Here is a 25,260-nt window from a genome sequence, read left to right as displayed (position 1 = left end):
AGGGGGTACAGGAGGAGGTGAGGGGGTACACGAGGAGGTGAGGGGGTACAGGAGGAGATGGGAGTGCAGGAGGAGGTGAGGGGGTAGAGGAGGAGGTGAGGGGGGTACAGGAGGAGGTGAGGGGGGTACAGGAGGAGATGGGGGGGTACAGGAGGAGGTGAGGGGGTGCAGGAGGAGGAGGGGGTACATGAGGAGGTAAGGGGTACAGGAGGAGGTGAGGGGGTACAGGAGAAGGTGGGGGTGCAGGAGGAGGTGAGGGTACAGGAGGAGGCAAGGGGGTACATGAGGAGGTGAGGGGGTGCAGGAGGAGATGGGGTATAGGAGGTGGGGGGTGCAAGAGGAAGTGGTACAGGAGGAGGTGAGGGGGTGCAGGAGAAGGTGGGGGTGCAGGAAGAGGTGAGGGGGTACAGGAGGAGGTGAGGGGTTGCAGGAGGAGATGGGGTACAGGAGGTGGGGGATACAAAAAGAAGTGGGGGTATGGGAGGAGGTGAGGGGATGCAGGAGAAGGTGGGGGGTACAGGAGGTGAGGGGGTACAGGAGGAGGTGAGGGGGTGCAGGAGGAGATGGGGTACAGGAGGTGGGGGATACAAGAGGAAGTGGGGGTACAGGAGGAGGTGAGGGGGTACAGGAGGAGATGGGGTATAGGAGGAGGTGAGGGGGATGCAGGAGGTGAGGGAGTGCAGGAAGAGGTGAGGGGATACAGGAGGTAGTGAGGGGGTACAGGAGGTGGTGAGGGGGTACAGGAGGAGATGAGGGGTACAGGAGGAATTGAGGGGGTACAGGAGGAAGTGAAGGGGTCACAGAAGGTGAGGGGGTGCAGAAGATGAGACGGAGTCTCCCTCTGTCGCCCAGGCTGGAGTGTAGTGGTGCAATCTCGGCTCACTGCAACCTCCACCTCCCAGGTTCAAGTGATTCTCCTGCCTCAGCCTCCCAAATAGCTGGGATTACAGTTGCCCGCCACCATGCCTGGCTAACTTTTGTGTTTTTAGTAGAGATGGGTTTTCACTACGTTGGCCAGGCTGATCTCAAACTCCTGACCTCAAGTGATCTGCCCGCCTAGGCCTCCTAATGTGCTGGGATTCCAGGCGTGAGCCACCACATCCGGCTGAAAAGCGGGTCTTGACCACGGCAAGGCTGCCTTGCCCTGGCTGCTGTCACCCATTCCATTCAAGTCCCCAGGAGAAGCCCGTTCCTCAGGCTGTTGGCTCTGCAGTAACTGCAGGGCCAGCCCTTTTCTCCCAAATCATGGGTGCCCCAGGTCGCATCTCCACGGGCCTGGTGGACTGAATGTCTGGGTGTCCCCCAGCCCGACTCAGACACAGTGGGGGTGGGATACCCGAGGGTGCTCACTCACTGCCCAGTCCACTCCTCCCAGCTGGCCCTTCATGCACAACAGGAAGACTCCTTTTTCTCACATGGCCACGAGACCCCTTGGGGGAACCTGCCAAAGAGCATCGGGGCTGGATGGACAGTCTGGGGAGCCCTGGAGGACACGGGGTCACCTCCGGCTGTGCTGTCCCCACCTCCGGGGGTGTCTGCAGAGGCCCTTAGGCGTGGCTGTGTTCTAAATCCCCTACTTGCCACCTACCCAGCCCTCCAGGGCCTACCTTGTCAGCAATGTCCTCCTCTGGGCCCTCCACGAGCTCGGGGGAAGGGTCCTCCAGGGCCTCCATGGTCAGGGCCCCTGACTGGTGCAGGTACCTACGGAAAAGGCACAACAACAGAGGAAAGAAAGGGAAAACCCACAGAGCATGCTCCGTCAGCACAAGCACTCCCAAGTCAATCTGAAAAGCAGGCAGCAGCATTGCAGGGGACAGGTCCTCCCCTGATCTGGGTGGTGGTCTTCTCCAACTTAAAGCACTATATACAGGGGGAGGTCCCAGGCTGGACATCTTTACCAGGGGCTGGGAGAAAGCAGGCTGTGCTCTGTGGTCTCAGAGTCTTCCTGGCGCTCTTTGGAACCTGACAGAACACGACCTCAGTCCCAGCCAGCGAGTGGCAGAGAGGACTTTGTACTTGGCTGCAATAAAACATGCCCTTCTTTGCAGAGACACGAACAATCTCGTCTCTACCAGAGGCCTGTGAGACATCAGCTCAGGACCTTGACCTGCAGACACCTCCCCTGTGCACATTCTTGATCTCAGACTTTCACAGGTGCTTTCTGTGGCAGGAAGAGTGAGGGTCCCAGGAAAGGTGTAGATCCCAGAAGTCTCACTCAGTGTCACCCTCACGGACACACTGGGAAACTGGTCTGACCGAGTCCAGGAAGACACCAGACACGTGTCCTCTGTGGCACCAGCTCCTGTGGACACACCCCCAGCACCGCAGGCCATGCCAGTTACTACCCGGGCCAGGCTCGGGGACACAGCCTCATGGTCCTGCGTGGACGCAGAGGCCCATAGGCTGCGGCCTTGGGGCAGGAGCTTCTCCAGGGAGTGTGAACTTAGGCGCGCAGTAAGCGCGTGCTTGTGGTCACCACGTGGTCAGATTCGCTGTGGTGAATCTGTACCAACCCAAACTTGCTGGGAGTACAGAAAACTCTCAGAGCACTTGCACAGAAGAGCCAACAGCAAAGGTGCGTGTTCAGTTCTTTATACATCCTGGGAACCTCAGTACCGAGCCAGGCTCCGGGCTGACAGCCTGATGCTCAGAACCGCGTGACCGTTAAAAAGCACTGGCCCTCTCCGAGCTTCCTTGCCTATGAAATGGGGGGACCCCCTCCGAACTTCCTTGCCTGTGAAATGGGGGGACCCTCTCCGAGCTTCCTTGCCTATGAAATGGGGGACCCTCTCCCAGCTTCCTTGCCTATGAAATGGGGGGACCCTCTCCGAGCTTCCTTGCCTATGAAATGGGGGGACCCTCTCCGAGCTTCCTTGCCTATGAAATGGGGGACCTTCTCCCAGCTTCCTTGCCTATGAAATGGGGGGACCCTCTCCCAGCTTCCTTGCCTATGAAATGGGGGACCCTCTCCCAGCTTCCTTGCCTATGAAATGGGGGACCCTCTCCCAGCTTCCTTGCCTATGAAATGGGGGGACCCTCTCCCAGCTTCCTTGCCTATGAAATGGGGGGACCCTCTCCGAGCTTCCTTGCCTATGAAATGGGGGGACCCTCTCCGAACTTCCTTGCCTATGAAATGGGGGGACCCTCTCCCAGCTTCCTTGCCTATGAAATGGGGGACCCTCTCTGAGCTTCCTTGCCTATGAAATGGGGGGACCCTCTCCCAGCTTCCTTGCCTATGAAATGGGGGATCCTCTCCGAGCTTCCTTGCCTGTGAAATCGGGGGACCCTCTCCCAGCTTCCTTGCCTGTGAAATGGGGGGACCCTCTCCCAGCTTCCTTGTCTGTGAAATGGGGGGACCCTCTCCCAGCTTCCTTGCCTATGAAATGGGGGGACCCTCTCCCAGCTTCCTTGCCTATGAAATGGGGGGACCCTCTCCCAGCTTCCTTGCCTGTGAAATGGGGGGACCCTCTCCGAGCTTCCTTGCCTATGAAATGGGGGATCCTCTCCCAGCTTCCTTGCCTATGAAATGGGGGGACCCTCTCCGAGCTTCCTTGCCTATGAAATGGGGGACCCTCTCCCAGCCTCCTTGCCTATGAAATGGGGGGATCCTCTCCGAGCCTCCTTGCCTATGAAATGGGGGGACCCTCTCCCAGCTTCCTTGCCTATGAAATGGGGGGACCCTCTCCCAGCTTCCTTGCCTATGAAATGGGGGATCCTCTCCGAGCTTCCTTGCCTGTAAAATGGGGGGACCCTCTCCCAGCTTCCTTGCCTATGAAATGGGGGACCCTCTCCGAGCTTCCTTGCCTATGAAATGGGGGGACCCTCTCCCAGCTTCCTTGCCTATGAAATGGGGGGACCCTCTCCCAGCTTCCTTGCCTATGAAATGGGGGGACCCTCTCCCAGCTTCCTTGCCTATGAAATGGGGGGACCCTCTCCCAGCTTCCTTGCCTATGAAATGGGGGATCCTCTCCGAGCTTCCTTGCCTGTGAAATGGGGGGACCCTCTCCCAGCTTCCTTGCCTGTGAAATGGGGGGACCCTCTCCCAGCTTCCTTGTCTGTGAAATGGGGGGACCCTCTCCCAGCTTCCTTGCCTGTGAAATGGAGGGACCCTCTCCCAGCTTCCTTGCCTGTGAAATGGAGGGACCCTCTCCCAGCTTCCTTGCCTGTGAAATGGGGGGACCCTCTCCCAGCTTCCTTGACTGTGAAATGGGGAGACCCTCTCCCAGCTTCCTTGCCTGTGAAATAGGGGACCCTCTCCGAGCTTCCTTGCCTATGAAATGGGGGGGACCCTCTCCCAGCCTCCTTGCCTATGAAATGGGGGACCCTCTCCGAGCTTCCTTGCCTATGAAATGGGGGGGGCCCTCTCCCAGCTTCCTTGCCTATGAAACGGGGGACCCTCTCCCAGCTTCCTTGCCTATGAATGGGGGGACCCTCTCCCAGCTTCCTTGCCTATGAAATGGGGGGACCCTCTCCCAGCTTCCTTGCCTATGAAATGGGGGATCCTCTCCGAGCTTCCTTGCCTGTGAAATGGGGGGACCCTCTCCCAGCTTCCTTGTCTGTGAAATGGGGGGACCCTCTCCCAGCTTCCTTGCCTGTGAAATGGGGGGACCCTCTCCCAGCTTCCTTGCCTATGAAATGGGAGACCCTCTCCAAGCTTCCTTGCCTATGAAATGGGGGACCCTCTCCCAGCTTCCTTGCCTATGAAATGGGGGACCCTCTCCGAGCTTCCTTGCCTATGAAATGGGGGACCCACTCCGAGCTTCATTGCCTATGAAATGGGGGGACCCTCTCCGAACTTCCTTGCCTATGAAATGGGGGTCTAGAGGCAACTGAGGTGTAACCAAGGTCATGCATACAAACAGCTTGGCTAGGGACATAGTAGAGTAAGAATTCCATAAAATGTTAATATTTTTCCACTGAAAATGTCTACCAAGTGTATGAAGTTCGATTTGCTTCTCAGTACGGACTGGGCTTGAACATTTCCATCTTTTTCCCCATAAACGCTCTTGAGGGGGGGAAAAAGATGGCATCTTCGCTCCTGGAGACAAGCCCTGTGAACGTGCACCAGCTGGAACACACCGGCGCCCTTCTGGGGCTCTGGGGATTTCATCAGATTCTCAAAAGCTGCTGCTGATACAGATCATGTTCTTGGCCAGTCGCTGCTCTTAAATGCCCACGACCTTGCCCCCAAACATGAGCCACTCCAGGCATGAAGCTGCAACCCAGAGCCCATCCTGAGAGGCCACGGCCTGGGGCCTGTCAGCACTTCTGAGCTGTCCTAGAGGCGTAGGCACTTCTGGGGCTGACTCGGGGACACAGCCATCCCCAGGCACCCAGCGTGCAGCCACCACACGTGGCCACCAACGTGAGGCAGAGGGTCCTCAGCATGGGTCATGCGGCTGCTTATTTATTTACTTATTTAATTTTTTTTTTTTTTTTTTTTTTTGCGACAGAGTCTGTCACCTGGGCTGGAGTGCAGTGGTGCAATCTCAGCTCACTGCAACCTCTGCCTTCCGGGTTCAAGCCATTCTCCTGCCTCAGCCTCCCAGGTAGCTGGGATTACAGGCACCTGCCACCATGCCCAGCTAACTTTTTGTATTGTTTTTTTAGTAGAGATGGGGTTTCACTATGTTGGCCAGGCTGGTCTCAAACTCCTGACCTCGTGATCTGTGCACCTCGGCCTCCCAAACTGCTGGGAGTACAGGCGTGAACCACCGCGTCCGGCTGGGGCTGCTTATTTAAATCCCCTAGAAAGAGGGGTTCTTCAGCTACACCACACCCTCACTTGGGAGGACCCTCCTCCCAGAGAGGCAGCTGTGGAAAAAGCCTGACCTGCCCCACAGGGCAGTAGGTCGAGCCTGGCTGGTGAGCGAGGAGGTACGGGGATCCCTGAGGCCTCCCACCCAGGGCCCGGGGAGCCTGCCTGCTGTGAGCACTTCCTGCTGTCCTGATGGACTCGGCTCTGCCCGGAGCCCCCGGTCTCTGCACACACAGCTGACTGGAGAAAGCCACTTCCATCTCATGGACAGGGACAGAACAAGGCTGAGGGAAGTGAGCAATGCAGCCAGGCCCGGGGGCTACAATGGCTGCTGGCAAAACCCACCATCTCAGCAATAGTTCAGCGCGAAGGGCTGAGAACTGTGAGAAGCGAATCGCGACGGTTATTTTGCTCTTCCTTAGCCTCTTGTGGCAGATTTGGGGCAAAACAACAGATTAAATCTTGTGTACATATATTTACATGTGGATAGACACACTGCAGAAGAGGTCTCTGTTTTGTAAACTCTAACGACAGGTAACTGCAGATGGGGCTTTTTTTTTTTTTTTTTTGAGATAGTCTTGCTCTGTCGCCCAGGCTAGAGTGCAGTGGCGTGATCTGGGCTCACTGTAACCTCTGCCTTCTGGGTTCAAGCAGTTCTCCTGCCTCAGGCTCCTGAGTAGCTGGGATTACAGGCATGTGCGCCACCATGCCTGACTAATTTTTGTATTTTTAGTAGAGACGGGGTTTCACCATGTTGGTCAGGCTGGTCTTGAACTCCTGACCTCGTGATCCACCCACCTTGGCTTCCCAATGTGCTGGGATTACAGGCGTGAGCCACCGCGTCCGGCTCAGATTGGGCTTTTTTTATGCCAAAGGGTACCCGTGAAGGAAACATTAAATTTTAAAGGGTGTTTCTGACACAAGGCTGTGACAGCCAACTGCAGGCTGCGCCCCATCCTAGGCACGGGAGGCCTCAAGGAGATGCCTCAGCTGGCCTTGACCGGTCTTTCATGTCACCAGCTGCAGCCTGTCTGGAGTAAAAGACTTGATGAAGTGGGGAGGAAGGTGATGCTGAAGTGGTAACAGAAGTGTAGCTGGGGATGCACGTCACGTTCCTAAGAGCTCAATGCTTCTCTTTTTCTTTCTTTTTTTGAGATGGAGTCTCGCTCTTGTTGCCCAGGCTGGAGTACAATGGCACAATCTCGGCTCACTCCAAGCTCCGCCTCCAGGGTTCAGGTGATTCTCCTGCCTCAGTCTCCTGAGTAGCTGGGATTACAGGCACCTGCCAGCACACCTGGCTAATCTTGTTTTTTTAGTAGAGATGGGGTTTCTCCATTTTGGCCAGGCTGGTCTTGAACTCCCAACCTCAGGTGATCCACCCACCTCAGCCTCCCAAAGTGCTGGGATTACAGGCGTGACCTACTACGCCCGGCCAGCTCAATGCTTTTCTGAAAGGGGTGAGCAAGAAGACAGTTAGAAAAAGATGCATGATGACGTTCACCTCTGCTTCCTCTAGCCCCTAGCCCTTAGCCCCTAAAATCACAGAAAATGGAAAACAAGTGGGACGCGGTGGCTCCTGCCTGTAATTCCAACATTCTGGGAGACCGAGGTGGGAGGACTGCTAGAGCCCAGGAGTTCAAGACCAGTCTGGGCCTGTCTCTACAGAAAATTTAAAAATCATCTGGGTATGGTGGCATGCGCCTGTGGTCTCAGCTGCTCGGGAGGCTGAGGAGGGAGGATCATTTGAGCTTGGGAGGTCTGGGAAGTGAAGACTATTGTGAGCTGTGATCATGTCACTTCACAGAGCAAGACGGAGCAAGACTGTCTCAAAAAGAAAAGAAAGCCAAGAAAAGAGAAGAGAAACAAAAAAAAAGTTTCCACCCATGGCCAGGTGTGACGGCTCACGCCTGTGATCCCGGTACTTTGGGAGGCCAAGGTGGGAGGATCCCTTCAGCCCAGGAGCTCAAGATCAGGCTAGGCAACGTAGTGAAACTCCATCTCTATTAAAAATTAAAAGACTAGCCAGGCATTGGCAATGCGCACCTGTAGTCCCAGGTCCTCAGGAGGAGGAGGCGGGAGGATGGAGTGAGCCTGAGAGGTCCAGGCTGCAGTGAGCTGTGATTGCACCATGGTACTTCAGCCCAGGTGACAGAGCAAGACAATGTCTCAAAATAAAAGAAAATGGAAAACAAAAGGTTTCTGTTCTTGGCTGGGTGTGTTGGCTTACCTCTGTAATCCCAGAATTCTGGGAGGCTGAGGTGGGAAGATTACTTGAGCCCAGGGAGTCTGGGGCTGTTGTGAGCTATGCTTGCACCTATGAATTACCACTCACTGCACTACAGCCTGGGCAACGCAGCTAGACCTTGCCTATTTTCCTTTTTTTTTTAATTTTTAATTTTTTTTTTTTTTTGTAGAGACAGGGTTTCACTAAGTTGCTCAGGCTAGTCCCAAAGAAACCGAGTCAGAAAGGTTAAACTTCACGGTAACAACTTTAGCTCTAGAAGATAAGCAATGCCGTCAAAAATCTTACAGGAAAATGATCCACACTCTCACAGTACAAACCAACCCAAGCTCAAGTTTATCTCCTGAGCACCTCTTTTCTCAAGAAGCTACAGGAAGATATGCTGGACAAAAACCAGAGAAAACAAATGAGAAGGAAGACGGGGCCAGGGAGCTAGAGGATCCAACCCCCGAAACAAAGGAACCCTCCAGTGTGGGGAGACCCGTCCAGGACCACAGCCACGAGGCCTGGAGAACGCCCGGCACAACAGGGCAGAGAGGAGGCTCCAGAGGGGATGTTCCAGAGGAAGCTGGAGAGGCGTCTCCCAGCCCTGCCAGAGGCTGGGCCACGAAGCAGGACGGAGACTAGGAAGGCAAAGCAGATAAAGATACAAAGGCAGACTCTGACGGCAGCAGAGGCCACCCGGCAGCCACACTGCATGGCTCCCTGGGAAGGGCCTTAACCCTGCATGTTTATTTTGGTAAGAACTGGCAGGGGAGGAAGATAAAAGTGTATGTTGCCATCTTTCACAGCAGGAAGCCAACAGATCTATACAAAGCTGAAAAATGAAGAAATGGTCTTTAGGAATTGGAGTCAGACCCATCCCTCACCTTCGACTCACCCTGGGGAGCTGCCCAGACCCGGCTCTGAGAAGCCACGCTCCTCACTGGGTCTCGCTACCTCAGAGCTAACATAGAGCAGACATCTGGGGATGGCGGCCCCTTCCAGACCTTAGTGAACACACAAGAGGCCCAGCACCAAAAGCTCTGACACGTACCCTCCCTGGTCACAAATCCGGGTCCAAATTCACAGCCCTGGAAACCCCTTTCCCAACACTCCCTCAGGATACCTTCAGCCCCAAACCGTGTAAAGTAACTTGCAGGAGTTTAAAAAATACCTTGGAAAAGAAAATTTTAAAATGTTTTTTAAAAAACTATGATTAATAATCCACTTCAGAACGTTTTTCAGCAGGAACCAGAGACCCACCTACCTTGCCACCTTCTTGCTGGAGAGCCGCTTTGTCGGACTGTGCAGAAAACAAAATAAACAGGAAAATTGTTAGAACAGACAGAGAGGAGCAGGAGGAAGCAGGAAACTCAGGCTGTGGAGATACGGGGTGGGCGGCCTTTCAGCAGTGCTCCCGGCATGCAGGGCCCCCCAGGCAAGTCCATGCACAAATGCTCACTCAGCAAAACAGCAAGGACACGGCGGTGCCGGGGTGAGGCCGCATACGTCTTGTTACTCCAGCCCCCAAAGAGGCTTCCAGATGCAGCCACCCCAGACCACGACTGAGAGGCCAGCGCCACACCTGGTCCCACCCGACGGCTGCACTGTCCCAATGCTTCTGAAGCCAAATTACCCCCAAACGCTTGGCCTTCGGAGGCCCCCAAGTGAAAAGTGACCCAGGCCCCGCTGTGACAGGAGAGTTTGCTGCTGGCTTCGACTCAGGCACTGATGCATCATGCTCAGAACGCCTGCCTAGGCATCAGTTTGGAAACCTTTCCCGTTGCCATTTCAGGGCAGTAAATGTAGCCAATTATACATCAGCTGTCTGATTTAACCATCTGCAGTGGCACATGGGCCAAACTTACCTTCTCCCTCATTTCTGAGGTCCAAAGTTGTATTTTACAGTCTAGCTGCCGAACTATTAGCCTCAGCCTGCAGGAAGACACCCTCACCCCTGGGGCCTGGGAACCATCACGGTCCTGGAACTCACAAAGCCACATCTCTCTTCAGCTTACCTGTCTCAAAAACACCTCTGATTTTCTTTCCAGGGTCAGGCAGAAAAGTCTACTGGAGGGGCCGGGCATGGTGGCTCATGCCTACAATCCAAGCACTTTGGGAGGCTGAGGCGGGTGGATCTCCAGAGGTCGGGAGTTCGAGACCAGCCTAGCCAACGTGGAGAAACCCTGTCTCTACTAAAAATACAAAAATAATTGGGAATGGTGGCGCATGCCTGTAATGCCAGCTACTCGGGAGGCTGGGACAGGAGACTGGCTTGAACCCAGGAGGCAGAGGTTGCAGTCAGCCGAGATCACGCCACTGCACTCCAGCCTGGGCAACAAAGAGTGAAACTCTGTCTCAAAGAAAAAAAGAAATCTACTGGAGGAGAATCAGCTGCTGTGCCAGGTATTAACGTAGAGCCCCTCGGCTCTAAGTCCATCCTTTTTACTTGCCCTGTAGAAACAGAGCTGGGCCCTTAGCAGGCTCTTCCTCCACGATGCTGCGTGTCATCAGCAGAGGGAGCCGTGGAGCGAACACAGCAGGAAGAGGTTTGCCTCCTGGTTCTGACCACTCTCTGCAGGGCCCTCCGACACCCGCAGTCTCCCCACTACCTACTCCAGGGAGCATCCTGCTCACTGTAGCCAGAGCCAGGGGCTTCCCCGACCCCATTCGGGTAGCTGTTCTCTAGGGGGTGCCTCTGCCAAGCGTCCTGCAACGGAATAGCTTTCCTGGCAGCCAGGAGGCAGGTTCCCCACAAGCCCTGACAGCATGGTGGCGTCCCCACCATCCCGTTTGCAGCTGGTGCAGACCTCAGCCCTGGGTGGCAGTGACTGTAGCTGGGGGGCTCTGCCCCGGCCCTGGGTGGCGGCTGCTCCTGTGGCTGCTGTCCCTACACTCTGCAGAGTTCTTTTTACTCATCCCAACCAGTGCCTCATTACTCCCATAGCCTGTGACATTCTTTTCCTTTCCCTAATGATTTTTTAAATTTTTTGTTTGTTTGCATTATCTTTTCTTAGAGGCAAGGTATGACTCTGTGGCCCAGGCTGAAGTGCAGTGGTGCAACCACAGCTCACTGCAGCCTCGACCTCCCAGACTCATGTGATCCTCCCACCTCAGCCTCCCAAAGCACTGCGATTTCAGCCCACACCCAGCCCATTCTTTGTAGTATTAAACTGTCCCTGTTCAAATTACTGTGTGGCTCTCCTTTCTCGATTGGAGACTAATAATGTATATTTTAATACAGGTTTTTTTTTTTAACATGGAGTCTCACTGTGTCACCCAGGCTGGAGCGCAGTGGCATGATCTCGGCTCACTGCAAGTTCCACCTCCCGGGTTCACGCCATTCTCCTGCCTCAGCCTCCCGAGTAGCTGGGACTACAGGCGCCTGCCACCATGCCCGGCTAATTTATATTTTTAGTAGATATGGAGTTTCACCATGTTAGCCAGGATGGTCTCGATCTCCTGACCTCGTGATCTGCCCACCTCAGCCTCGCAAAGTGCTAGGATTACAGGCATGAGCCACCACAACCAGCCTTAATACTAATTTAGTTTTATCTTATTATTGTTGAGACTCCCTAGAACTAATAGGACAGGACAGACTCATCGTTCAGTTTACCTACTGACCTTTCAGGGCCTGGACTGGCAGCCCAGCAACAGGATTTATAATTTGAAAATATACCTCCAGGTGGCCAGGTGCGGTGGCTCACACCTGTAATCCCAGCACTTTGGGAGGCCGAGGCAGGCGGATCACGAGGTCAGGAGACTGAGACCATCCTGGCTAACATGGTGAAACCCTGTCTCTACCAAAAATACAAAAAATTAGCCGGGCGTTGTGGTGGGCGCCTGTAGTCCCAGCTACTCGGGAGGCTGAGGCAGGAGAATGGAGTGAACCCTGGAGGCGGAGGTTGCAGTGAGTCGAGATCGCACCACTGCACTCCAGCCTGGGTGACAGATCGAGACTCCATCTCAAAAAAAAAAAAAAGAAAATATACCTCCAGGCAGGCTGGGTGCAGTGGCTCAGCCTGTAATCCCAGCACTTTGGGAGGTCGGGGCGGGCGGATCACGAGGTCCGGAGATTGAGACATGGTGAAACCCCGTGTCTACTAAAAATACAAAAGTTAGCCAGGCGTGGTGACGGGCGCCTGTAGTCGCAGCTACTTGGGAGGCTGAGGCAGGAGAATCGCTTGAATCCGGGAGACAGAGGTTGCAGTGAGCCGAGATCGTGTCACTGCACTCCAGCCTGGGTGACAAAGCGAGACTCTGTCTCAAAAAAAAGAAAAAAGAAAATATGCCTCCAGGTAAGGCACACTTCTTAGTTCCTACAAAATGAAATGTATTTAGAGGCTGCAGGGTACCTGGAAAATGCAACAGCTATTGGCCTGTTCTGAGGTGACTGGACATCGTATCTGACATCAAAGCTTCCAGAGGTGGTCTGGACTAAGTCACCTGTTGTCACCCACAAAGCATGACCAAATAAGCTTACTTTCAGGCAAGTCCATGGAAACTAAAACGCAAGATTCAGATCTCCTCCACTGAGGGCTATGGGGAGGATGTTCTGACTGGCAGTTGTGTGTCCTGATTGTGTTGAATTGAATAGCATATTAACCACTTGGTAGAGTCTTTTTTTTTTTTCTTTTTTGGAGTCAGAGTTTGGCTCTGTCGCCCAGGCTGGAGTGCAGTGGCAGGATGTTGGCTCACCACAGCCTCCACCTCCTGGGTTCAAGTGAACCTCCCATCTCAGCCTCCCAAGTAGCTGGAACTACAGGCATGTGCCACCATGCCTGGCTAATTTTTATGTTTTTAGTAGAGACAGGGTTTCGCCATGTTGGCCAGGCTGGTCTCAAACTCCTGGCCTCAAGTGATCTGCCTGCCTCCTCAGCCTCCCAAAATGCTGAGATTACAGGCGTGAGTCACTGCACCTGGCCCGCTTCATAAGAGTCTTAGGAAAAGGGGTGGCAGAACCTGGACGTGAGGCTCCACAGGACTTGCTAGTTGTACTTTGCTACATCCTAGTCCCTTCTCTGCCCCCACAAAGCCCAGAAGAGGCAACCATGGCCATCTTGGAGCTAGTTCTCAATGTGGGAAAAAATCAGTTCTATGTCAAAAATCTTCAGAAAATGAGAGACGAGACCTGAGTCTTCAGGCTTACTTTCATGTACGGAGATGACATGCTTGCACTCAACTTATTGGTGAGTGGGAGGGCAAGTCTCTGAGTGGGAAGAACAAATGGCCCCTCCCCAAGCAGGCTGAGCCATCGTCGCCGGGCCTTGAACCCCTAGCTGAACACACACGCAGGCAGAAACTGATTTCCCCTAAAACAGAGGTTAGCGGATCTTTGGAATCCAAGATTCTGGACGGCCTCGGGCCTCCCGGGAAGACTCTGGACGGCCTCGGGTCTCCCGGGCAGACTCTGGACGGCCTCGGGTCTCCCGGGAAGATTCTGGATGGCCTCGGGTCTCCCGGGAAGGCTCTGGACGGCCTCGGGTCTCCCGGGAAGGCCCTCTTCAAAGAGCACTTCTGCTTTCTCACCAGTGCTGCCAAGACCCCCGATGCTCCAGAATGGCCATCAGTGCCAGGCCCCACCCCCATCCTCTCCACCTGAATGGGCACTGGCTGGGGGCCCTGTGCTTCACAGCATTTCACAGAACATAAGAAGAGTTAAGTGCCCTGGAAATGCAACTAGAGGCAGGACAGAAGCCTCAATAAGGCTGTGGGCAGTGAGCGCCCGCCAGCAAGGATGGGCCTCGGCAGAAGCCCCCTGGGGCAGGGACAGGGCAGGCTCAAGACAGGTAAGCAGTTTCACAAATACCTCTAAACATGCTAGAACCATCAGGATAGCTCACCTTTCTGCCACCTTTACAAACCCTCCCCACAGGGCAGGTCCCGTTCTTCAGGAAGCCGTCCCAGATTGCCAGCATGAGCCTGTAGGCTCACTCACCTCTTCTGCTAGGCTAGGGCTGCTGTGGAAAGCTCCAAAGTGGCCCGTTTCTTCACCAGACCCTTCTGGAGAGCTGCCCACCCAGGGGCTCCACCGCAAGCGAAATCAACACAATGCCTAACGGGCACGTCAATATGTGCAAAGCACTCAACACCGTCTTCTGTAACCGGGAGTTAGACATGGGGGCCAGTCACAGGAGCTCCCCTGCTGAGACACAGTGAGCTCCCTCACACGCTCACTGTGAGTATACAAAACTCCATTTAAACTGACAATCCTGAAAGCTGTTTACATATCTGTTCTTAAAGACTTAATCTTTAACTTTCCCAATTCTGTCTCATGAGCTCAGTGAAAGAAATCTTTTAGTAAAATGCAGAAAGTATCCTCTTTCACACACAGGACAGACAGCACAGCTTGCAAAGACCGGTCACTTCCTCCCACCAAGACAAGCACTGGCCTGGGCTGCGCATGCAGGGGAGGAGGCAGGGCCCTGGTGGCCCCACGGCGTGCAGGGGGGGAGGCGGGGCCCCAGGGAGAGTCCCGCTGCCTGAGAGGCTCCTGGTTGCCTCGGGGCAACCAGGCCAGGCCTCAGGAAGCACCGGAGTCAGGGCAGGCCCTCAAGGGGTCTGTGGGTATCCGGAGTCCCCCACACCCTGGGAACAGACAGCAAGGCCAGGCACTGGTCAGTTACCTATTCATTTCAAGATCACTCAGGCGGGCAGAAAGATCCTCAAGGCGGTTGATTTGTTTGTGGCACTGGCTACAGTAAAACTCAAACGCCTCATCAGTGAGGATGCTGTGCAGCTTTGCGGCAAGAGGGTCAGTGCTAGAGAGACAGAAGCATCCGTTCAGGAGAGGATGGGGACCCGTGTGGTCATCTGTGACTCCGCACGAGGGGCCGAGGGGGACAGGACAGGACATGGTGTGGAACAAAAGCACGTGGAGAGAGAATGAGCTGTGCAATGTTCTGGCTCTTGCCTTTAGACCACAGTGAGCCCACATCCCTCAGCTGCCTCCAGGAGCCCAGGACAGGCACCAGCTCGAGCCTCAGGGGGCCCTGCACACACCTGCTCCTCTGGGTCGGGTGCCCAGAAGAAAGCAGGGGCAGCCTGAGAGCCTCCTTGCAAAGCAAAAGCCCTTCTTTAACAAGAAGGTAAAAAACCATACTGCTTTCTCTTTTGCCAAAAACACATCAACGTGATAGCGAACCATGTCTCCGGGTAAACTTGTACTTACTGTACTATATTTATGATTACTCCAAAAACCACCTCTAGCAAAAACTATGCATGAATGATAAATCTACAATAGTTTTGTGATTTTTTAAGATGTGCATTAAAGCCGGGCACGGTGGCTCCTGCTTGTAATTCCAGCACTTTGGGTGGATCGCTTGAGCTCAGGCATTTGAGACCAGCCTGGGCAACACGGTGAACCCGTCTCTACAAAAAATACAAAATTAGCCCGGCGTAGTAGCTCATACCTGTAGTCCCAGCTACTCAGGAAGCTGAGGGAGGTGGAGGCTGCAGTGAGCCATGATTGCACTACTCCAGCCTGGGCAATAAAGTGAGATCCTGTCTCAAAAAAACCCCAAAAAGACCGACCTGTCGAAACTCAGTGTTCGACTTTGTGGTGGTGCTAGCTAACCTCCCTGTGACTTCACCTCCAAGGGCTTCTGGGCCACTGGCAGGGGTGCTGCGTCTGCGACGTGAAGGCAAAGGAGCAAAGGCAGCCTCATCGCGGGCGCTGGGACCCACATGCTGTGGGAAACCATTTGGAAGCTCAAGTAAAGAAAGGTGAAAAGTGAAACATACAATGTAGCATAGACGTTACACTTCAAACAGGTAACAATGAAAACACTGAACAGGAGACAGGGACAAACTAAACACGTAGGAAGAGGTGATTATCAAGCACAGAGACCCAAGTTTAGAAACGCCCCAGTCCTCTGGCCCTTGTCTTGACACCACCACGCGCTGGGAGAGGAAAGTGCCTAAGACAAGCACACTGCCTCTGAGGACCGCCTGTGATGCCTCACTCATGCACAGCTCTCCCAGGACGCTCGCCCGGACCAAAGCACACAGGACATCCGTGCAGGGTCCCCACACCCAGGGCTGACAGGTGGCTTCAAGGAGGGCACATGGGAAACAAAAAGAGGGGGACCCTATGGGCAGACGAGCTGCTCAGCGCAAGGGACGGCCCCTCCTGCGCCGCCCTCCACCCAGGTTCCCTGGGCCTCAGTAACAGCAGGAGGGCAGCAGGCAAGGGAAGACTCTTGTGGCTGCTTAAAGAGGCTCGGCCTTGACTGCTGGCAAAGATGGACAACAACCTAGTAGCAAAGGGGAGAAGGGATTGAAGTAACAACCCCATCAGCGAGCCCAGGGTCTCCCTGAAGTCAGGAGCATCCTAGAGGGACTGACTCCCACGTGGGAGCCCCTAGCCCTCAGAAGTACGAACCCAGACCCCCATGTTCGGATCCAAGCCAAGAGGACTCTGGACTCCCTAGAGTGACTCTGGACATTTGTGAGTGGGCATCTCGGCCGCTGCGTGTCGTGCTTCTATTTATTCAGAGTCACAGCTTTCTAGTTTGGGGATGTCAGGTATTTATAAGGAAATGAATCTGAAGACTCACTTATGATCATGAGGCCTCCCTCAAAAGCCTGCACAGACCACCATGTGATCCATGGCCCACAGCAAAGGAGCCCGCAAGCCGAGTGTCCAAACACAGCTCTGTGCCACAGGATTTTGCTGAAGCCTCAGAAATGTAGAGTGATCTGGGGATGTGGCTGGAGAAGAGGGACTTCTCCCAACTTTCATAAATCCAGGTATAAATTTAAAATTTTTGAATACGGTTTACTTAATCACGACGTCAAGGAAAGCAAGTTCTGTCTTACCAATGCACGAACCAAAAAGGGAAACTTCCCACTACTAACCACGGGAAGAAGAGGGAGGAGGGTGTGCTGGAACAAGGCGTCATTACCTGGGCGTGAGGAAAGCGGGGTCACTGCAGCCCACCTGCCCGTTGCATAGGGTCTCTGGGGACAGCTCCGCCTCACTGCCTTCACCATAGTCCTCAAAGTGCTCCTCACCCCCGATCACCGTGATGACAGACTGGCCATGGGGGTGAGGCCTGCAAAGTAAAACAGAAATGATGTCTTCTGACTGAAGGCCAGGGCACCCCCGAGCTGAGGGTGTGGAAGGTGCTTTCCATAGGGTGTGCTACAAGCCACACGTGAGTCCTGGGAGCCACGTTTAAAAAAAAAAAAAAAGTGGGCTGGGTGCGGTGGCTCACACATGTAATCCCAGCACTTTGGGAGGCCAAGGCGAGCAGATGGCTTGAGCTCAGGAGTTTGAGACCAGCCTGGGCAACAGGGGGATGCCTCAACTGCAAAAAACATTTTTAAATCACCCAGGCGTGGATGCGCACAACTGTAGTCCCAGGTACTCGGGAGGCTGAAGTGGGAAGATCGCTTGAGCCTGGGAGGCCAGGGCTGCAGTGAGCAGTGATGGTGCCACTACACTCCAGCCTGGGTGACAGAGCAAGGCCCTGTCTCAAAAAAAAAAAAAAAAAAAAAAAAAGGTAAAGAAACAGATTTATTTTATTTTTTTTTTTTTGAGACAGCGTCTGGCTCTATCGCCCAGGCTGGAGTGCAGTGGCGCGATCTCGGCTCACTGCAAGCTCCGCCTCCCGGGTTCACGCCATTCTCTTGCCTCCGCCTCCCGAGTAGCTGGGACTACAGGTGCCCGCCACCACGCCCGGCTAATTTTTTGTATTTTTAGTAGAGACGGGGTTTCACCATGTTAGCCAGGATGGTCTCGATCTCCTGACCTCGTGATCCACCCACCTCGGCCTCCCAAAGTGCTGGGATTACAGGTGTGAGCCACCGCGCCCGGCCCAAATATATTTTAACAAAAAATTTTACTTAGCCCAACACGCAGTCATTTCAAAACCTCCAGCCTCTTCACACTCCTCACTCGTGTGCCCTCCCACGTCACGAGTTCCGCAGCCCCACACGGGACAGCACAGGTCGACACAAACCAGCATCGGGTTCAAGCACCTCTTCCCTAGGGAGCTGCTGTCCTCACACAACCACTGGGGGGCGCCGTTCAAACTCCACTTTAATCTAAAACGTAACAGCAGCTGCGACCCGGAAAGGAAGGGGCTTCCAAATACCCACCCTCCTTCTGAAGGGAGTGACTCCTCCACAGCCAAGTTCTGGAAAACACAGCAGCCGGGGGCCATGTGAAACAGCTGTGCCTTCAGCGGCTCCCGTGCCCTAGCGGTCCCCACTCCCACCCTCCCGCAGGAGTCCTCGGGAGAACCTTCCGTGCAGGCCGGGCGCTGCTCCGCTCCAGGAAAGAAAGGGGCCTGGCAGAGTGAGGCGACTCCTCGTGCCCAGGAGAAGGGGGCAGAGTCAGGAGGACCGCACGCTCTGCTCCGCCCGGACCCACTGTGCTCAGCCGTGAGGAGTTCCAATTTCACACCCGCAGAAATGCCCACCACGCACCACTCCTGGGACAGCTCAGGATGAATCCCATGGCCTCAAACACGCAGGCTTAAACCAGGGCCGGGGGCGGTGGCTCACGCCTGTAATCCCAGCACTTTGGGAGGCCGAGGCGGGCAGATCAGGAGATCGAGACCATCCTGGCTAACACGGTGAAACCCCGTCTCCACTAAAAATACAAAAAATTACCTGGGGGTGGTGGCGGGTGCCTGTAGTCCCAGCTACTCGGGAGGCTGAGGCAGGAGAATGGCGTGAACCTGGGAGGTGGAGCTTGCAGTGAGCCGAGATCGCGCCACTGCACTCCAGCCTGGGCGACAGAGCCAGACTCCGTCTCAAAAAAAAAAAAAAAAAGAAACCAAAACCAGGAGGCCTGTGCCACTTCATGGCCTCCCAATAGGGTCTTCAACTTGGCGCTACCTGTCTGCATCAGCCCCTTCCTTCCTACACAGTGACAGGGAGGTGTGGCTCCCTTCCAGAGCCGCCATCTAAAATTAGGCTACGTTACAGGAAGACCTTATTTTCTGTTTCTTATGATTGGGTGCTTGTTTTACCAACAGGCTCAGATACTGTGACAGAAAACTGCCCTCTGAGGGGAGGAGAATCAGTGAGAGGAAAACACACACTGGTCCATCAGCCAGCAGTCCCTTCCCCGCCTCCCCGGGCCACCATGGTGAAACCTGCTACTCCCTCAGAAGCAATGACGAGGGGCTCAGCACCCCTCACCACCCCATCTCCTCCTCTCCTCAGGACACTTGTTCCTGATGCTTGACGGGAACAGAGAAGGCCCACATGCAACATCACAGTGAGGACCAAGAGACCCAGGCCACACGGCAGAGACTGTATAAACCGGACGGTCTGCACCCAGACGGCCCAACGTGCTTTCCACGGTCCACAGAAGATGAGCCGCGCTAGCTAGCAGTTAGATCCAGCCACAAATGAGCTGTTCAAAATGTGTGTCCCCCAAAAGAGTTATACTTTTGTTTTCATTTTTGAGACAGAGTCTCGCTCTGTCGCCCAGGCTGAAATGCAGTGGTGCCATCTCGGCTCACTGCAAACTCTGCCTCTCTGGGTTCAAGCGATTCTCCTGCCTCAGCCTCCCGAGTAGCTGGGATTACAGGTGTGTGCCACTAGGCCCGGCTAGTTTTTGTATTTTATGTAGAGATGGGGTTTTACCAAGTTGGCCAGGCTGCTCTCAAACTCCTGACCTCATGATCCACCTGCCTCGGCCCCCCAAAGGGCTGGAATTACAGGCATGAGCTACCATGCCCCACCAAGAGTTACACTGCTTAAAAACTAGTGAGAAAATACACACCTGTAATCCCAGCATTTTGGGAGGCCAAGGAGGGCAGATCACTTGAGGCTGGCAGTTTGAGGTCAGCCTGGCCAATATGGCGAAACCCTATCTCTACCAAAAATACAAAAAAATTAGCCAGGCATGGTGGCGGGCGCCAGTAGTCCCAGCTAATCAGGAGGCTAAGGCAAGAGAATCACTTGAATCTGGGAGGCAGAGACTGCAGTGACCCAAGATTGTGCCACTGCACTGCAGCCTGGGTGACACAGCAAGACTGTCTCAAAACAAAACAAAATAAAAAAATTATGTAGCGATCACAGATCTGAATATGAAGGTAAAACAATAACACTTTTAAAAGAAAGCATAAGTAAACATCATAGTGACTGTGACTGTGTAGTAAGCAAAGATTTATTAAGTGGGACACAAAAGTGCTAATAAACATAAAAGAAAAATGGATTAGCTCAACTATAGCAAAATTAAAAACATCTGTTCTGGCCAGGGGCTGTGGCTCATGCCTGTAATCCCAGCACTTTGGGAGGCCAACGCAGGTGGATCACAAGGTCAGGAGTTCGAGACCAGCCTGGGCAAGATGGTGAAACCCTGTCTCTACTAAAACTACAAAAATTAGCTGGGCGCCATGGCAGGTGCCTGTAATCCCAGCTACCTGGGAGGCTGAGGCAGGAGAATCACTTGAGCCTGGGAGGCAGAGGTTGCAGTCAGCCAAGATGGCGCCACTGCACTCCAGCCTGGGCAACAGAGCTAGACTCCATCTTGACAAAAAAACAGAAACAAAAAGCTGTTCCTCAAAAGCAGAAAAGGAGACCCACAGAGCAGGAGAAAGGATCTGTGATACCCACACCCCATAAGGGACTCATATTGAAAGGACTCTTGTAATCAGTGCTAAAAAGACAGAGGACCCAACAGACCAGGGGCAGGCCAAATCCTGCCAATCCTGCGCAGCCTGTTTCTGAAAATTGTTTCACTGGGACACAGCCATGCTCACTGACCCGCGTGCCTTTGGCTGCTTCTGCAGCACAACAGCCGGGCTGAGCAGTTGCCACGGGGGCCGCGTGGCCTGCAACTCTTCTAGAGAAAAAGTCTGCAGACCCCTCCCGCAAGCAGTGAGCAGGCAGAGGAGCTCCCACCCTGACGAAAGGTGCACACCTTATTAGTCACCCAGGAAGCGCAAGTAAGAAGCACGTGGTACGGTCTCTGCACGCCCCCCACAAGGTGAGCAGGAGAGCAGACACGGCCACGTGCTGCTGAGGTCAGGGAGCCCAGGAGCCACAGATGCCGGAAGCCAGTGACCCTGCAGCCCCTGCAGGAACTTGCAAGGCTGAAGGGACGTGCTCCCGATGACCATCCTGCTTAGGGCCGTACCATGCTCCCAAAGACATGGAATTCCTATAGCAGCTTCACCCTCAAAGCCAGCAAGGGTAAACTGCCCACTGCCGCCAACGGGAGAATAAACCTTAAAGCCACAGCACGCTCTCGCAATAGAATCATAAAAGCAAACAATTTACAGCAACGTACAGAAATAGGGCTGAATACGGCCAGGCGTGGTGGCTCATGCCTGTCATCCCAGCACTTTGGGAGGCCGAGGCGGGCGGATCACCTGAGGTGAGGGGTTGGAGACCAGCCTGACCAACATGGTGAAACCCCGTCTCTACTAAAAAATACAAAACTTAGCCAGGTGTGGTGGCAGGCGCCTGTAATCCCAGCTACCCCGGAGGCTGAGGCAGGAGAATCGCTGGAACCCGGGAGGCGGAGGCTGCAGTGAGCTGAGATTGCGCCACTGCACTCCAGCCTGAGCGACAGAGCAAGACTCCGTCTCAAAAAAAAAAAAAAGGCTAAATCCACAAGTGCAACAGCAAGTGGAAGAAGCCAGGCACAGGAAGGACCTCCCTGTGTGGGGGAACTTAAGGAAGATGCAGGGCCGGTGGAGAGCTGGCTGCTGTCAGGGGCCTGGGAGGACCCTGAGTGCGGGAGTGTTTTGTTCTTGCCTGAGAAAAGGGCCGTGGGAATGGTCAGTTTGAAAAACCTGCTGGCTGTGCACTTACAACATGGGCACTTACTTGCGGGTATATTATGTTGGCAAAAAGACTTAAGCTCTGTAAAATATTTGAAGAGGTTTATTCTGAGCCAGATAAGAGTGACTAACAGCCCGTGATGCCGCCCCAGGAGGCCCTGAGAGCATGTGCCCAAGGGGCTCAGGCCACGGCCGGGTTTATGCATCTTGGGGAGACAGAAGACATCAACCCTACATGCAAGATGCTGCTTCAGTCAGGAAACGTGGGACAGCTCTAAGTGGGGGACGGGCGGGCTTCCAGGTCAAAGCAGATGCAAAGATCTTCTGACTGGCAATTGTTTGTTTGAAAGAGTTATTATCTAAAGACTTGGAATCAATAGAAAGGAATGCCTCGGCTTAAGATAAGGGGCTGTGGAGACCAAGGCTTTATCAAGCAGATGAGGCCTCCAGGCAGCAGGCAGCAGACCTCACAAGGTGCCAGACTCCGAGTTAATTCCCTCCTGCACCAGGGAAAAGACCTGGGAAGGGAGGAGATTCTCTACAGGGCGCAGACTTTCCCCACAAGGCACAGTCCTGTAGGGCCATTCTGAAATACGTCAAAGAAATATATTTTGGGGTAAAATACTCGGATTTCTTTCAGGGCCTGCCACCTGTCATGTGATGCTACACTAGAGTCAGGCTGGAACGTGGTGTACTGTCGCTGCTATAAAAAGTCCACCTTTGTCAGTCTCTGTTTGATGTGAATGCTGGTCAGCTGGGCCTCAGTTCCAAAGGGAGGGGCCTAATGAGGCCGGCCTGACCTCCCTAACGATGGCCTGAACTAGATTTTCAGGTTGACTGAGCAACGCCTGAGGCTGAGAGAGGGGGTCCGTCAGTTGGCTGAAGGCTGAGAATTTAATTTTTGCCTCACAATTACACTTCAGCATGCTGAGCGGACTTTCCAGTAGCGGGGCAACACGGAAAGCACGTCCACGTGAGCCACTGGACACCTCCTTCATCTGACCTTCTCCCAGACTCTGCCCGTCCCTCTACTCCAGCCCCAACTAGCTTGAAATACGGGGGCTACAGAAATCCTGAGGGTGGGGGACGGGTGGGGAGAGAACATGGCCTCCTCAGGGGTGCTGCAAAGGTGAACGGGTTCCAAAACCCTGCCGAGACATTCACTTCTATAATTTCTATCTCTACAGCTAAAGATGTTGAGCAACATTTGAAACCACAGTCGTCCTGACAGGAAAGTCAGCTGGAACAGGGAGACCGCTCGGGCAAGACGGGCAGGGCGGTGTGGGCTCATCCCAGGAAGGTCAGGAGCTACTGCAGGGCCAAGCCCCACCCCCACGTAATGGATACTAACCAGCACGCACTCCTCCAAGACCCCAGTCTGCCCATCAGACACCTCCACAGGGTGCCACATCCCAAAGGCCTCTCCAGGAGGCCCGTGGCGGGGTACAGACCTGCCTGGGAGCAGCAGCAGGGCACCATGGTCGGGCTCCTCCATGGCGTCCAGGCACTCAGAGGGCACGGCCGAGCCGCCGGCACTATCTGCGTCCCCTTCAGGTTGCAGCTCAGGGTGCACCAGGGTGCTGGTGTCCTCGTCCGTGAAGGTCTCACACTCACTGTAGGTGCTCTCGGAGCCCATGTACGCGCTGTCCGTCACCTCGTTGGCCTAGGAGAGAGTGCGCCAGCAGTCAGCAGGCACAAGCTGGGAGGGGAACTGCAAACCTCACTGCTGCAAGGCCCTGGAGAGGGCAGTGTGGAGGGAGGGGTCTGACGCCTGAAGTCCCAACTGTCTCTAAGCAGAGACATTAGTTATAAAACACAATTCAGGCCAGGGGCGGTGACTCACGCCTGTAATCCCAGTACTTTCGGAGGCCTCGGTGGGTGGATCGCTTGAACCCAGGAGCCCAAGACCAGCCTGGCCAACAAAGTGAAACTTGTCTCTACCAAAAATACAAAAATTACCCAGGTGTGGTGGCACCTGCCTGTAGGTCCCAGCTACTCAAAAGACTGACAGAGGAGCTTGCTTTTTGTTTTTTGGGGTTTTTTTTTGAGACAGGGTCTCACTCTATCGCCCAGACTGGAACGCAGTGGCATGATCTCAGCTCACTGCAACCTACGTGGCCTGTGTTCAAGTGATTCTCCTGCCTCAGCCTCCTGAGTAGCTAGGAAGACAAGCATGTACCATCATGCCTAGCTAAGTTTTGTATTTCTAGTAGAGACGGGGTTTCACCATGTTGGCCAGGCTGGTCTCAAACTCCTAACCTCAGGTGATCCACCCACCTCAGCCTTCCAAAGTGCTGGGATTACAAGAATGAGCCACAGCGCCAGCCAGGAGGACCATTTGAGCCCAAAAGGTCGAGGCTGCAGTGAGATGTGATCACACCACTGTGCTCTAACCTGAGTGATAAAGACCCATCTCAAAAAAATTAATTAATTAAAAATAAATATAACGGCTGGCCGCAATGGCTCACGCCTGTAATCCCAGCACTTTGGGAGGCCGAGGCAGAAGGATCACCTGAGGTTGGGAGTTCGAGACCAGCCTGACCAATATGGAAAAACCCCGTCTCTACTGAAAATACAAAATTAGCCGGGCGTGGTGGCGAACTCCTGTAACCCAGCTACTCAGGAGGCTGAGGCAGGCGAATTGCTTGAACCAGGGAGGTGGATGTTGTGGTGAGCTGAGATCACTCCATTGCACTCGAGCCTGGGCAACAAGAGCAAAACTCTGTCTGAAAAAAAAAAAATTAAATTAAAATAAATAAATACAGGCCGGGCGCAGTGGCTCACGCCTGTAATCCCAGCACTTTGGGAAGCCAAGGCAGGCAGATCACAAGGTCAGGAGTTCGAGACCAGTCTGGCCAAAATGGTGAAACCCTGTCCCTACTAAAAATACAAAAATTAGCCAGGTGTGGTGGCGGGCACCTGTAGTCCCAGCTACTCGGGAGACTGAGGCAGAAGAATCTCTTGAACCCGGGAGGTGGAGGTTTGCAGTGAACTGAGATCACGCCACTGCACTCCAGCCTGGGTGACAGAGCGAGACTCCGTCTCAAAAATAAATAAATAAATAAATAAAATTAGCCAAGTGTGGTGGCACATGCCTGTAATCCCAGCTACTCAGGAGGCTGAAGCAGGAGAATGGCTTGAACCTGGGACGCAGATGTTGCAGTGAGCTGATATCACGCCATTAAGCTCCAGCTTGGGCGACAGAGTGAGCCTCTATTTCAAAAATGAAAATAAAATGAATAAAACACAATTCAACTTTTTTTTTTTTTTTTTTTTTTTTGGAGAAGGAGTTTTACTCTTCCTGCCCAGGCTGGAGTGCAGTGGTGCAATCTCCAGTCACTGCAACATACACCTCCCGGGTTCAAAAGATTCTCCTGCCTCAGGCTCCTGAGTAGCTGGGATTATAGGTGCGTGCCACCACGCCACTAATTTTTGGGTTTTTAGTAGGGATGGGGTTTCACCACGTTGGCCAGGCCAGTCTCAAACTCCTAACCTCAGGTGATCCACCTGCCTCGGCCTCCCAAAGT

At 54.0% G+C, this 25,260-nt stretch overlaps 1 protein-coding gene across 3 annotated transcripts in view; it reads right to left on the bottom strand.

Moving 5' to 3' along the window:
* RAB11FIP3 (RAB11 family interacting protein 3) overlaps window positions 1-25,260 on the bottom strand; it is a 98,064-nt gene that overhangs the window by 18,657 nt on the left and 54,147 nt on the right. For 2 of the 3 annotated variants that reach the window (XM_055364755.2, XM_055364756.2), the window contains 4 exons: window positions 23,185-23,396; window positions 16,889-17,038; window positions 9,250-9,285; window positions 1,608-1,701 (listed from right to left, as the gene is read on the bottom strand). In XM_055364755.2, coding sequence (XP_055220730.1) covers window positions 1,608-1,701; window positions 9,250-9,285; window positions 16,889-17,038; window positions 23,185-23,396 — 492 coding nt within the window. Of the gene's footprint in view, window positions 1-1,607; window positions 1,702-9,249; window positions 9,286-14,608; window positions 14,744-16,888; window positions 17,039-23,184; window positions 23,397-25,260 lie in introns of all 3 variants that reach the window. The other variant, XM_055364754.2, reaches the window with a different exon arrangement.

This window comes from Gorilla gorilla, chromosome 18 (genome assembly GCF_029281585.2).
Source record: "Gorilla gorilla gorilla isolate KB3781 chromosome 18, NHGRI_mGorGor1-v2.1_pri, whole genome shotgun sequence".
NCBI lineage: Eukaryota > Metazoa > Chordata > Mammalia > Primates > Hominidae > Gorilla > Gorilla gorilla.
This window is presented reverse-complemented; position numbering and strand designations above follow the sequence as displayed.